The 14520-nt window shown below is 42.1% G+C and overlaps 1 protein-coding gene across 1 annotated transcript; it reads left to right on the forward strand.

The window, feature by feature from the left end:
• Positions 1-11370: 11370 nt before the first annotated feature.
• FGF23 (fibroblast growth factor 23) lies at positions 11371-14277 on the forward strand. Its single transcript, XM_005147966.2, has 3 exons — positions 11371-11581; positions 13213-13316; positions 13840-14277. The coding sequence occupies exons 1-3, from the start codon at positions 11371-11373 to the stop codon at positions 14275-14277; spliced, it is 753 nt and encodes a 250-aa protein (XP_005148023.1).
• The last annotated feature ends 243 nt before the right edge of the window (positions 14278-14520 follow it).

Raw genomic sequence — 14520 nt, forward strand, 5'->3', positions numbered from 1 at the left:
AATGTATTATCCACGTGCTAATAATAATCACTCTTCTGTATGCTGTCCTTCATGTAGAAAAACTGCAGCCAGATCTGCTCTCTCATGTTCTCCAGGCTGAACAAACCCTGCTCCAGCAGCCTTTCCTTGTACATCATGTGCTTCAGTCTGCACACACCTCAGTCCCCCTTCTCTAGACTTGCTCCAGCTTGTTAACATCTTTCTTGCAATGTGTACAAAGGGTTCAAAACTAGACACATTGTCAAATGTGACCTCAGAAAAGGGAAACAAACACTTCCTTCAATCTGTTGGCTATGCTTTTGCTAATGCAACCCAATATGCCATTGTTCTTTGCTGGTTGCATTGATAGTCTTTCTTACACTGGAGTCTCAGAGGGCAAGGAGTGGCAAAGGCAGAGAGTCTATAAACCAGGGATTCCCCCTCCAGCCTCTCAAGGGAACTGCCAGATATTCATTTAAGACAGTTTTTTGTAAGAGCATGACAATGGGGTGAGGCTGGTGTCTGGATTTCATTAAGTGATTTGCAAACAAATTAAAATGTTGTGAAACAATCCGGTCCCTATGGAGCTTAGCAATGCTCAGTTCCATTCCCACTGTTGCTAAAGAAAGCAGAGGATATTCAGCATCTTTGACAGACATCTGCAGGCCATGATCTAAAGGTGTCTCAGTGACATCAGAGTGCTGGTCAGTATCGGCTGTGTAACTTAAGATATGCTCATAAAAGGAAATAACCCCAAATTGGTTTTGCATTCTGGTTTTGGGGTTTTACTTTTGACATTTACTGAGGCCACCCTGCTCTGCATCGGTTTAAGCAGTGGAGGACAGATTTAGGTCCCAGGTACTTAACTACAGATGACTTTGTTCCTTGGAAAAACGACCCTACTGCAAACTCTTGTGCCTCACATTTAGAATTACAAATGACTCAGCAGAAGCCAGGAGGACATCTGATTTCCTTGTCAGAATGCAAGATTAAAGGAGGTAAGAATCTCTTCCAGCAGTTGGGTAACAGGGGGAGACTGATGCTAAGACAAGCAGTGTGTGAATATCTCTATGTTTAATATATATAATGCAAACTGGAATTACAGTTAAGTGCAGTGACCAATCCTGGCTGATGAAATAGCTGTCACTGGAAAAAAGTCCTAAAACCAAACAATCAAGTATGCAGCCACAAGCGGAGATGTCTTTTTTCTCCCCAGCCAAGCTTTGCGTCCAGCTCAACCCAAAAGCATGTTTGTTTTGGAAGCTGTAGTCTGCTGAAAAGTGTTTGGCCAAAATCCAAGGGGCCAACAAGTCCAGATGAGCTGAACAAGCTGTGTCCTTGGATCATGAGATGTGAACCTATTATTCAATCCCGGATTGCATGCATGCATGCATGTTGCTGTTGGTTATTTTTTGTTACAGGGTGGGGACCAAAATGCCTTGATTGGGACTAAATTTCTGTCCCCTACATTAACTGTTTAGGATTCACAATTTTATTGTGCGTTTATGATTTCATGGGCCAGAGCTCACAGCCCTAGAATAGATCCTCCAAGAACAACACAACGGTACCGACTTACGTCAAATGAACAATCACCAGCGATAGTATATAAACCAACAGAGCCATGTGCAATTATATTTGTTTCAGGGCTGTCTGTAGAAAAATAACTACTTTTTATCTTAAGTATTTATGGTGAGAACTGAGTTGTTGCAGGTGATCAGAGCCTATTTCTTTTTCCTGGGGTTACTTCGTCTGTGACCTGGGCCCAGGACTCCCTGGGCCAACACTAATCTTCCAGTTTATTGAAGAGGCTGCCAAAACATAAGGAAGGTAGCTATGCTAACTTGCATAGGTGTCAGTCAGTGAGATCATCATCAGTTTTCGACAGCACTTTAATTGCCTCAGTTATCCAGGGATGGGCAAACAGCTTATGTTTGCCACAAGGTCAAAACACAAGCAGCTACTGCAAAATAGTGGATGCATGACAAATCCTTACCATGCCTTGACTCTTGACAGCGCTTCCATGAAGCTGGGCCTTCAGATCTCAGGCTGAGTTGATGGGAACAAGCAGTTTATTTGACTCTAACTTCATGATCTTGCCTAGCTTGATCCACAATCCCTTAGTGAAAATACTTGAAGTACTTAACCAAGTAGCTAACCCAATGCAAAAGCACTAAATTCCAGTGGTAGACTAAGAGCAATGTTGGGAAATAGGAAATTTCACATAAAATAGTTTTGCCAAAATAAAACAGTCTCTTTTAGTCACCTTGCAGTATACTACAACAGGAGATGGATGCGTGAACTGATTTTCTTGTGAAGGCTAGATTCTCGGTATTCCTATTGACCTAGAAGCAAGCACAACCAGAGGAAGAATACATCTTGAGCATATCTGGAGGCATCATGTTGCAGATTTTAGAGGGAAACTTGCAGATTTCAAAAGAAGACAAGGATAATCTCACATAGGATTTATTTTCTACACCCCTGTAACAATGAACATTGTTACAGGCCACTTGAATGACTGGGAAATTTCTTCTGTGGGAAATTTCTTCTGCATGTCTGTGCTCTGCACAGCCTCACATTACGCTGAGCTGTTCATTGGCTGCCATGAAGGGGTTAACTTGAATTAATTTCCACTCTTTCCACAGAAATGGAGTCTGAGGGGTGAATGAATTATGGATAGGTCTTGAAGTGACACCAGTGTCAAAGAGACACGTACAGGCTAGGCAGCCTCTGGCATGTAAAAAGGTCAATCAAGGCTATGGAAATGTTAAAAAGATTATTTTTTTTATAAAAAAGAAGCATTAAGTTACATTTTAAAGTTTTAAAGAAAATGTCAGCCAGCAAATCTTTGTTTTTGGAAAACTGAGCAGTTTGATGAGAGTCCAAAGCTTCCATAAAGATGACAAAACCAGCCTACTTGTCTTCTTTGAAAAAGAATGCGTTTCCCAACCAGCCCTAGCATGACACCAGCTTGTGCCAGCTGTGAAACAGCCAAAGATCAGTAGGGCCCAGGTGCAGGATCAGTGTCCCAGCAGCTGATGAACCTGTGCATGCGGGGTTCAGTGTATCACTCAAGTTCCTCCTTGCCAGCAGCATGACAGGCCAAGGAAGCATCATGAAGAGCTGTTGTGTCTGTAATACTTAGAAACAGTGTAGCTGAAAATCTACCTGAAAATCCATTCTGTGATGGAAAACATGAATTGGGGGCAGAGTCCAAGACATATCTTTGCCAAATTTCCATTCAGCCTAATAAACTCTTCTCTATATGCTCCAGGTGCCCCATCGCAGAAACACCTCACAACCAGACCCCAGCTTCTGAGCAAAGCTCAGCTAACCCAGTTTTAGGTGAAAAAATGAAGTCAGTGTTACTTATCTTGCCCTGTTATTTACAAAGTTTGAGCTCCATATTGCTTTAGCATCCAGAATCACGTTAAGTCTTGCAGTAGTTTAGGAAATCTTTGCACTTTCCTTGCATTAGAAGCACTGGGTATAAGAGTAATGCTTGTTTCAGACATTGTCTTCTTCATTTACTGTTTAGGTTTTCACATTAAAAAATTACTCTTAAAACTTAGAGAGCAAATGTTTCTTGAATCAAGTTTTAGTCTCAGAGATCTCATTAAAAAGTAAGTCTCAGAGCTAAAGAGCAACACATGCACTTGTACTGAAGCAATTCTAACCATATCAGTCACATGCTGTTATTATTGTCCCACAGAAAAAGGGCTCTTGGCTGATGATGAGGTTGTCTGCATATTTTGTCTTCTGACAGTTTCACTGCATTCCCCCCTCCCTCTTCACATTTTCCATTCTTCATTTCTTTAACATAAGCCTTTTTGTCTCTTCTTCCAGACAGAATCAAGTGAAACATGTGAACCCAAGATACTGGAGTAAGTTTACATCTAGGTTAGAACAAAGTTTATTGTCTATTCTCCTCTCTAACAGGAAAACTCTCCTATCAGTCTATTGGAAACTCTCGATGGCACACATTAGCACACCCGACATCATAGATTTAGGTGGGAAGGGGGCCCTGGGGGCTTCTAGTCTGAGCTGAGCTAACAGCAGCGCCAACTCCAGAGCTAGATCAGCTCACTCAGGACCTTGCTCATACGAGTTCTGAGTATTTCCAAGGCTATGGGCTACAGCTGCTCTGGGCACATGCTTGGTCACTCCCAGAAGAACTTGTAACTTCTCTCCAACCAAAATTGTCTTTGTTGCAACTTGTGACCATTGTATATTTTACCCTAAATTACTAATTCTTACTTTTGGTAACATACAGGTTTTGTACAGAAAGTATACGTTACAAAGGGTTGTTAGAGCAGACTGTTTGAAACAAAGCACTGTCCATGGAGGTGGAGATGGCTGGGAAGCAATTCACTCACTTTCTTCCTTTTTTCATTTTCCTAAGTTAAAAGGTATGTTGCAACTTCTGCTCCTGTTTTATTAGTTTGAATTCTTTTTTTCAGTGCCGCTCATTTAACCTAATGTCACTCTGGTTTGCAAACACTGTGCAGAAATACTTTATAGTTGCATTTCAAATGTGTTTGTCAGATTCTTGTGTAATACCAGTGTATCTTTAATATCTTGCAAGGCTGTTCTTTGTTTCTTTACATCTGAAACCAAACTGATGTTACTGAGGCCCATTTTAAACCTGTCATCTCTTCTTCAGAAAAGAATCCAGAACTTGACTATCCACTAAAACTCAGGCACAAAGCTGTGGAGGTGAGACTAGACCGACTAGACATTATCTTCATTTATGTCTGGATCAAATATCATTGCTGCAAAGTTGAAATCTTAAGGGTTCTGGATAGTATCCTGAAGTTTTCCTCCCCAAAACAGATTTGGAAACATAAAATAAGAAAACTATCGTGAAAGGAGAAGTGCCTTTTAAAACCTTTTGCTTCTGCTTATAAGGCTTCCACCTCCACCCCTACTAACCCCCTGTGTAAGGGCATGCAGCTGAAAAACCAAATGCCCTCAAAGGCTGCAAGCAGTTTGCCATGCCAGCAAACTACATTTTATAACATTGGACTCCAACCTTAGCGCTGCCAACCCCTACATGGTTTTATGAGAAAAGGAATTCACACATCTATAAAAGTATCTGTAAAGCTGAGTTCTCTACTTTGTGTGTGTTGATGTGCAGGAGAAAACAATTTCCTTGACCAGTTCCATAGCAGCATTATTTCAACAGCATTTGGCTTTGAGGGTTTGGATTCAGTATAGTGGCCATAATGAAACACCATAGATTACAAAAGCATCAAGACATTTAAGTTCCCCTCAACCCTGAACACCCAAATGCTTCAATTTCAAGTCTGAAAAAAAGCACAGGAAAAGAAAGCTTCTCCAAGGGCACATTTCTATTTATACTGCATTATGGGATATAGGAAACAATGGAGATGTGTCCAGGGAAGAAAAAATGTAATGAAACAAGGTATGGACAAGTGCTGCAGGTTCTTACTGTTAGGCATGTGGATTTGATTTTATAGAGGGTGGACTGAAGCAAATCAAGGTCTTCAGTCTGGGATCTGAGCAGCAAGAACAACAGTTACAGGATGAGCAGAGAAAGCAGGCAGAGACCTCCATGTGAGAGCTCAGATTGAGCTGGGTTGTCTAGTTTTGAGGAGAAAAATAACCTGAGAGATGGTACAAGTATGTTCAAGAATTCAATAATTCAAGAATTAACTTGAAACTCATTCTTATGGCACCTTAGAGGCAAATGCGAGTGGCACACCAAGAGGTGGAATTATGTGTTTTTACATATATATACATATTTTAAGTCAGATTTAGATTATCAGGAGAACTTGATACCACAAGACACTGAGAAAGAGCATTTAGTTCAACCACCTGCATCACTCAAGCAGATTACCTCAGAGTTTACTGCTATACAAAAAGCAGCAGCTACCACAGCCAAATGTGAAAAGATGTCTCTGTGCACTCTTCCTTCACTCTCTTGGTGTACTCACTCACAACTATACCTCCCATCTTCACCACTTATCACCCACTTAATTCTATGCTGGGACACACCCTCAGATCCCCACAGACATTTCTCATTTGGGCAAGGACATCCTCTCATGTACCTACTACCAAGCATATTAGACAATCTATGGGGTTGGTTGTGTCCAGATGCTGATCTGAGCTTCAGGAGAAGCATCTCTCCATTGGAAAGGGGCTTCCCATTCACAGAGAAATGGGTCCTACAAGCTGGGAGACTCCATTTCAACAAACTGAAAGCAGCTCTTTGGAAATGGAGGGTATCAGCAGCTCTAGTCTACAATACCTAAGAAAATTCAGACCCTTTAGAATGACAGAAACACTCCCTGTTCAGAAAACACAACCTTTTACGGACTGGTTCAGCTTTAACTGGGAGCTTTGCCAAGGATTTCAGCTGGAGGAGGAATGAGGCCCTTCATTTCAGTTAGCTAGAACAAAACAACACAAACAGCATCACAAATGCCCATCTGGGACATAACAGGCAAGGAAGTCTGTTTCCTTATCTACCTCCTCCTCAGAATACAGTGAAACACTGGGGCCCTTTCTGCCTTTGTTGCATTAAATTTGACAGCACACAGCCTCTCCACAGGGGTAAAAAGCTGCACCCCTTTTTGGTCCTGTGAACCACAGCTGGAAGATTACACCAGTCTTCTGCCTGACTGGAAATAAAAGTGTCAGGAATAAAGGACGGGCACTTCTCAGGGAGACCATACATCCCCCATGCTGTGGAGAAAGGCATCAAGGAAGCTGCTCGAGCAATACCACTGTCTGAGCTGTCTGTGCAAGTGACTTAGCACTTCTGAAATTAGAAATGTCTGCTACATAGAGAAGAGGTGAGGGGGGAAATAGAAGACAAAAAACAATATATTTGGCAAGCACATTGCAGAAACTTCTAGTACACACTGCAGTCCCAGAACCAGTGGGCTGTGCTTACCTCATTTGTTTCACGTAGGTGAACCTAGCCAGGATGTTTTCTTTAGTCGTGGGCAGTGTGACAAGAATGGGACATCCAAATAAGGTCACTCAGGATGTGTTTAACAACACCGGGTGAAGTCTGTGGCAAAAGCTCCTGCACACACAGACACACAGAGCATCCACTGTACGTACCGCTGGCTTAGTGCGTCATTATTCCTAGAATAAATTCTGGAGAGCCACTCCACCCTTGTATTTGCAACGCAATACACAAAAGATGTGATTGTCCCAGAGCCAGTTATTACGGTGACTTTAAGGAAGGGAAGGCAGAGAGAAGGGCCCCTGATTTCCCTGCCTTTTTTGAAGAGATGTACTGCAAGGGAAATTGTTTAAAGCAGAGGTGGTTTCAAATCTGTCAACCCAAACTCCCTTGTGATCTTTGAAACAGCAGAGAGCAAAAGGCTTCCTGAGGCCATCCCAGACACCCAGAGAGCACAGAGTTCTGCAAAAGGACAAGCCACACACCTGTTTAAATATAAGTCAATATGCTTTATTAAGCAACAGTGCTACAGGTGCTCCTACATGATGAAAGCTTGTCCAGCAATGAGAGGGAACGTGCATTTTCACTCGCAGGCAGTAACAGGGAAGGCAACCCCATTGTACTGAGCCGGAAACTCCCCTTTTTAGCCTGAAAATTTTGGGTGGTGCATAAACCATTTTTAAGGGGTCTGTAAAAAGTGACTGAGAGCAAATCACTTGTAGTGACCTGAATTTGTTGTAAAAAACTTGCCTTCCCCTTGTAAGTCCTCTGCAGTTGGTTGCAGTGATAAGCAATAAAAGAGTTACTTTGCTAGCAGTGGGACAAGGGATGACAGGGTTTTACGGATTTGAAACTATAGTTTTGATCCAAAAATAACTTAATGCTGAAACTTAAAGCAGTCAAAATGAGGGAAAGTCAGATCCCAGGCTGCCTCCATGACCCTCACTCAGTTCCTTCTGTGTACAGCTCTGGGTATAATTTGCAGTTAAATGATAATATTTAAATAAATTACAAATCTTTCCACTGAATATTTGCTTCATTCAGCACAGGTGTTTATGCTCATTTACAGATGTTCAGTGCTCTGGTCCCAATTGCTGTGTGTCCTGGGCTAGCACTCCTACCAACGAGGCACAAATATCAGAGGCACCTGAGGCACCCAGGCCAGATCAGCACCCGGACTAACTGCCTTAACCAGGCCTGTGCTGTCCCTGAAACAAGGAGCACGGAGGCAGCAGGAACAGGCCTGGGATGAAGGTATGGCAGAGAGAGGGACGGGAATGAGACCCACTAAAGGGCAGAACATGAGTAGTTTCTTCAAATTTCAGCCTGTGAGCTTCTCATCCATCTTTTCCTTTCAACCTTGCTCCGAAGTGAAAACTTCCTTGCTTTATCTCAGTAGTTCCTGACATCCCACATAGGTGGTAACTCCAGGCTGTCTCCAGCTGCAGGATGTTTCCAAGGAAAGTCCTGTGCCACTGTGGCACTTGACACTGGTTGTATAACATCACTGAGATGGGACATGGACAATCTAGCCATCTTGACCATAGGATCATCTGTGTTCAGTCCTAAAAGCATAGGTCAGACTTACTCTTTCCCACCAGAATGTCTCATGCCCCACATGTACTCACATGGCTGTTTTCACAGCACCCACTTTCCCTCCTATCTGCTTAAAAGTGTAGGCTCCACATGGAAGGGACTAAGCTGTTTTCCTATTTGAACAAAACTGAACACCACCTGAATATCCATTTTGGCTAAGTTAGCAGTTAAAGATGAACAGCAGTTCTGAGTTTGCTGAAAGGTTTTTGCTCTTCAGATTCAGTTCTGGTTTTCTTTCTTTCTTCTAAATCAAGTGGTACCTGTAAGACTGCAGCTGATTGCTTACTGAGAACTGAGGAAAACTGCCTTGGTTCATTAAACCCCTAAGAACAATATAGAAATCTAAAAAAAGCAATACTCACATATGTGGTAAGGGTGCGGAAATATTATTGCTGGTGTAACAGCATAACAATACATGAGAAGAAAGGCTGTCATCACTAACAGACACAGCTGAAGAAGTCAACAGGCTTTCATACACCTGGTTACTTCAGTGACAGAATGCGTAGGAGAAGGTAAGCGGCATACCAACAGAAGGAATAAATGGAGCAGCCTGGAATAAAGAAAGAAATGGACTATTAAAAAGAACAAGGTGCAGTGGCCGTTCATAGATTTAAAACAAAGCCCTATGAAAAGGCAAAATTTGCCTTATGACCTTCACAAAGACTTAAATACATTCGCTTTAGCCCAGCAGCTTAAACAGAACTCTGAGGAGTCTGGAGTGAAGCTGACCCTCTAGGAATATTTGGAATCTGTCAAACAAGCATGTGAAATCAGTCTTCGCTTCTTTAACACATAAACCATGGAAACAGCTGCTCACAACTGGCGTGTGCTAAAATGGGGTTTCAATACATTTTTCTAACATCGGAGATCTGTTTCTCTGCAGCTATGACAGTGGAGAACGATCAGGTCAGTGAACAATGGCAGGTACAGAAAAATGTCATGATGAATATGAAATATCAAAGCAGAAAAACTGCCTTCACAAAAGAATCACAAAAATCCCCAAGAGGACACACTACCCTCTCACAGAAGGACATGAGTGCCTCTCATAGAAACTTTTACAACAGCTTCTGAAGTACACATGTACACATTTCCATGGTACTCTAGTGGAAGGGAACAAAAGAAAAACAAAATTAACCAAACAATAAACCAACCAAACCCCCCAAACATTTGTTTTAATACCACAGTGAGAAATATTGATGGATAATTTCAACAACAGACATGTCACTTTAAAAAGAAGAAACAACCCTACTTTCTTTCCAAGGTAAATATAAATTGAAGCATGTCAGACGTTATAACCAGTAAAACGTCTGTAGCCTAGTTTGCCTTTCAGTGAAGACAGCTTTGTCACTCTAATTAGTGAAAGATATGACCCTTAAACACTTTGGCTAAACAATGCTGTCATTTACACAGTGTATATGCACTGATGCAAGTCTCTGGATTTACACAGGTATGACAGAAGAATTTGGCAGCATTTTGCTAATTTTAAGCAATAAAATCAAAGCAGCTTCTTCAGTTGGTTTCACTTGTACCAACCCATCAATCCACGTTTGGTGCTGGCAGCATTGCTCCACAGCTTGTTAATAAAACTAAGAATTCTTCATACTCTGTCCAACAAGAGATTGTAACTGAACCTAAGGCTGCTACAATTAAAATCCTCATTTTTCCTTAAAAACCAAATATTGTTCAGTACTCTTTTCAGTTTTGTATCAATTTTTGAAATAAAACTTAACACAGCCTCATTTTATAACCTCTTCTTCCTATCACCCCTTACATAGTGTTGCATTAGTACAGCATTTTCATGCAGTAAATTGGAGCTTTTTTTTTTAGATCAGAAAATTTGTTTGCAAAGATGCAGAATATTGCCAGGACAACTGGAAAGCAGGTATCATGTCCTGGAGCATTTTTTAACATCACTGTCCACTTTGTACTTTTCCCTTTGTAGTCCTTCCAAGCTTGCTTGCTGTACCTGAAGTACTAATAATGTGCCAGTATGAGCAATTCAGGTTTGATTCAGATCTTAGATCTACTGGTCACAGTAACCCCTATGACTCCATGAAAGACTGCCAGCCAGATGTGCAATGCAGGAACAAACATGCAGTTTTAAATGTTTTACAGGTAATTTTCAGCTGTTTGGCCAGCTTTAAATTATTTAAGTTACTCAAAATGAATCAGGAGAAATAAAAGGGACAACTTACTTGAAGTGGGTCATGCTCATACCAAGTTTCCTTTGCTTAAATGGAGTGACACAAATATCAGCACCACAGGCTTACTGCTAAACTTATACCATAACGAAGGAGGAATTGGGCCCAGAGCAAACTAATATCAGCTTTGGATACATTTGCAAAATATCGTATCAGTATTTGCTGTTTCCAGTAAATCAGATCTGGTTTGGAAACCGAGAGGGCAGGTGGCAATCTGAATAAACACGTCTGAAAAAAGAGATCGTTCAGGTCTGGAGGGTCATTCCCTTCAGTAAAAGTAAACTGCAGTGGATTGCTCTTCCTGGACCTAACAGTAGGGGCGTGGGAAGCTTTCAGATGTCACAGGGTTGTCGATAACATTTGAACATATGATTAGCTTTCGTGAGCTGTCTTTAGAAACCTTACATTTCTTCCCCCCCGCACCTTAGCCAGAGATCCTTCCCTTGAGGTTTCAGGACACTTAAAATGTTGCTTTGACAAAAATCAAGGATGTGGAGAAGTTTTTCCTGTGTGATGTCACTTTGTTGCCCTTTATAAGACTCTGCAGAAAAGAAGGGAACTTATCTGAGGATTCACTCTCCAAACACAGGTGACCAAGAGAAAGCAAGAAGCACAGACTCACGTCAAGTTGCAGATACTGACTGCAAGGAAGGGTGAGCCATGCCACAGAGCAGTGCTTACTACCTGCTGCTGGTACTCTGTAGCCTGAAGGCTACCCTCGCCTTTCCTAACTCCTCTCCGCTGCTGAATCCCAGCTGGGGGAATGGAGATCGCCTGATGCACCTCTACACAGATACAGAGAGGAGCAGCTTCCATCTCCAAATCAATGCTGATGGCTATGTTGATGGTGTTCCTCACCAAACCATTTACAGTAAGTAGCTTACTATGGAACCTCAGTCTTCAGGGGAGTAGGGGAGGGAGAACAAGGCTTTTGCTACTTCCCTACCTATAGAAAATCCTCATCTCTTGTTAGGCAGTATATCTATGAGAGGGAGAATAAAATATTCCCTCTTGTAACTAAGAAGTTCTTAAATTGCCTTATCATAATTAATTTTCATGGAAAACTGAGGTATTTTTCCCCTTTGCAGAATACCTGGCCCAAACACTATGGGTGATAGAAAAATTAGGGTTTTTTTAAGACTTACAGTTCTTTTATAGCATTTTAGAAGTACTTCTCTTTTAGCGACACTCAAATCACAGGTAGCTAGGAATCATAAAGTCATGTTCAGTATTATTGCTGCATAGAGACTTCTTCATTAACTCAACTAAAAACACAAGCGTATGTAATGATGTTTTTACAGAAGTCTATAAGGAGCAAAGGTTGTTTTCCAAGTTACAATCAAGGAGAAAAAAGGATCATGTTCTGCTATTTTGTTTTTGTTTTGTGTTTTTTTGGGCTTTTTTAGGAATTACTAATAAAAGTAATTATTTTTAGGAATTACTAATGAAAGCAATTATTTTTAGGAATTACTAATGAAGGCAATGAACACTGGCAAGAAAGCTTGCACTGTCTTGTTGTTATTCTTCCTGCATCTTTAAAGGGGTTATAAAACTCACTTTAGGCTTATGGGTCAAGAACAAGAGTGATGTTTTAGAGAACAGACAAGAAAACATGTTTTTCCCATATCTGCCATGAAGCAAACACACCAGTATCGGGAAGGGTGGAGCAAGAAGGGTAAAAAATCAAGCAACAAAAGTGTTTGTGAAAGGGAGGGTCACTGAATCTCTGCTGGGTCACCACAGTACCACTGAGATAAATGAGAACTGAAAAGTTCTGCACAAGGGCTGCAACAACCCCCTGCAGTTGCCCAGGCTGGATGTGTACAGCCCTCCTGGATAGGACCTGAGGGTTACAGCAGGCACTGAGTCAAACACTCACGTTGAGAGGAAGGTAAACCATATACTGTGGTTAGCAGATCAAGGAAAGTTACTCCCACATTACTCAGCACTGGTGAAACTGCTCTTGGAGCTCTACAGCAGCCCCAGTTCAAGGTGGATGTGAAGGAACTGGAGCTGCTCTGGCAGAGGGTTTTCAGGACGGTCAGGGGCCTTGAGCAGGATCTATCAGGAAAGGTTGAGGGAGATGGGCTTGTTTAGTATAGCAAAAAGGAGGTAAAGATGATCTAATAACACAGGGCAGTCACAAAGGTGAGAGAGACCAACTCCCCTTGGTAGTGGCCAATGACAGAACTAAAGGCAATGTCCATACTGTGGTTTGGGACTTCAGAGAGGATGCCAAGGGAAATTAAAACTTGTCTTTGGGAGTTAGTGCAACACTGGAACAGGGCACCCAGTGGGGTGGTGGTGTCTCCACCCTGGCAGCATTCCAAAACTCAGACAAAGCCAACAGCTAACCTGATCTCAGGTGGGCAAGTAGTCCAGGTCTCATGGGAGGTTTATTCAGATGCCCAGAGGACACTTCCAGCCAGAGCATCTATCTGCAAAGCACCAGTGCAATGTCAAACTGGGTCATGGGCTTGACATCTTTGTTTTAATAAACAGGTGCCCTAATGATCAAGTCTGAGGGTGCTGGCTCAGTGATAATCACAGGCGTGAAGAGTGGACGTTACCTGTGTATGGACATGAGAGGAAACATATTTGGTTCGGTGAGTGACCTTTACTAAGATGAATCTGAAAGGCAGGTGCAGTCTGCAAACATGGTGCCTAATTCCTCAGCTAGGACAAGTCTGTACAGCTACAGTAGGAGGATGCAGATTTAAGTGAGCTGAGAACCTGCCACTTAGGTTAAACTCTCCCCTGTTCTTTGACTGTATTGAGTTGCAAAGCTGACAAAAATCACCTGAGTTCCTGCTTGTGTAAATGAGGGCAGAACAAGATCCAGTGATGGACCAATCTGAATTCCTGTTGTAGCACAGAGCCATGGGCTGGGAGTAGCTCAAACAGTGCTCAAACAATTTCTCTGAAAGAAAACAGTGTTATCGTTATAATACCTTTGCTGAAAGCATGGGCAAGCCTCTCAGATATACATCTGACTAAGCCTGAGTTACAGGGCTGGCAGATCAGAAAAACATTTGCTGCAAGATCTCACCCCTTTTTCCATCTTTAGCTGGAACCTGGTATTCGCCAATCCCTCTGCTTACAGGTGTCTTTCTTTCTTTTTCCCCTAAGCATTACTTCAGTCAAGATGACTGTGTGTTCAACCACAAGACACTGGAAAATGGATACGATGTGTACCAATCTCCCAAACACAACTTCCTGGTTAGCTTAGGCAGAGTTAAGCAAGCTTTCCTCCCTGGTGTGAACCCACCACCGTACTCCCAGTTTTTATCCAGGAGAAATGAAATCCCTCTGTTTCGATTCAACACACCTGAACCCCACAGAAACACCAGAAGTGCAGATATCGACCCAATGGATCCTCATCAAATCCTGGTCCCACAGAGAAAAATATCTCTGTTTGGATCTCAGCTGCAGCAGCAAACAGACTTTTCCCACGTGCCCAGAGAACCCATGAGAATCAACCAGAACGACGTGGTCAACCCAGATGACCCTCACGCTATGATGGATGCCAGGAGGTTCGCAAGTCCTCGCTTCTATATTACAAAATAACTGTGGTACCACTGCTTGCGAATTGAAGACACAGGAGAATATAATAGGCAAGAGGAACTGTCTGGCATATTCAGTTTGAATGTTGAAATGGCTGCTGGAAATCCTGGGAACAAATCCTTAATTTCAAATTTTGTACCTGTAGATGACCATTTATGGAAAAAACAAGTTGGTTGTTTTCCAGATGGGGACGTGTTTTACTGGAAAAAGATAATTTTTTTAAAAGAAGAATGCAAACCAAACATT

The sequence above is a fragment of the Melopsittacus undulatus genome, chromosome 5 (genome assembly GCF_012275295.1).
Source record: "Melopsittacus undulatus isolate bMelUnd1 chromosome 5, bMelUnd1.mat.Z, whole genome shotgun sequence".
Classification (NCBI taxonomy): domain Eukaryota; kingdom Metazoa; phylum Chordata; class Aves; order Psittaciformes; family Psittaculidae; genus Melopsittacus; species Melopsittacus undulatus.

Bases quoted from the DNA above. Each gene is read 5' to 3' on its own strand.
- FGF23 (XM_005147966.2), top strand. From the start codon at position 11,371: ATGCCACAGAGCAGTGCTTACTACCTGCTGCTGGTACTCTGTAGCCTG. The intron at 11,582-13,212 runs GTAAGTAGCTTA...TTTAATAAACAG, and splicing joins TCCTCACCAAACCATTTACA to GTGCCCTAATGATCAAGTCT. The intron at 13,317-13,839 runs GTGAGTGACCTT...TTTTCCCCTAAG, and splicing joins GAGGAAACATATTTGGTTCG to CATTACTTCAGTCAAGATGA.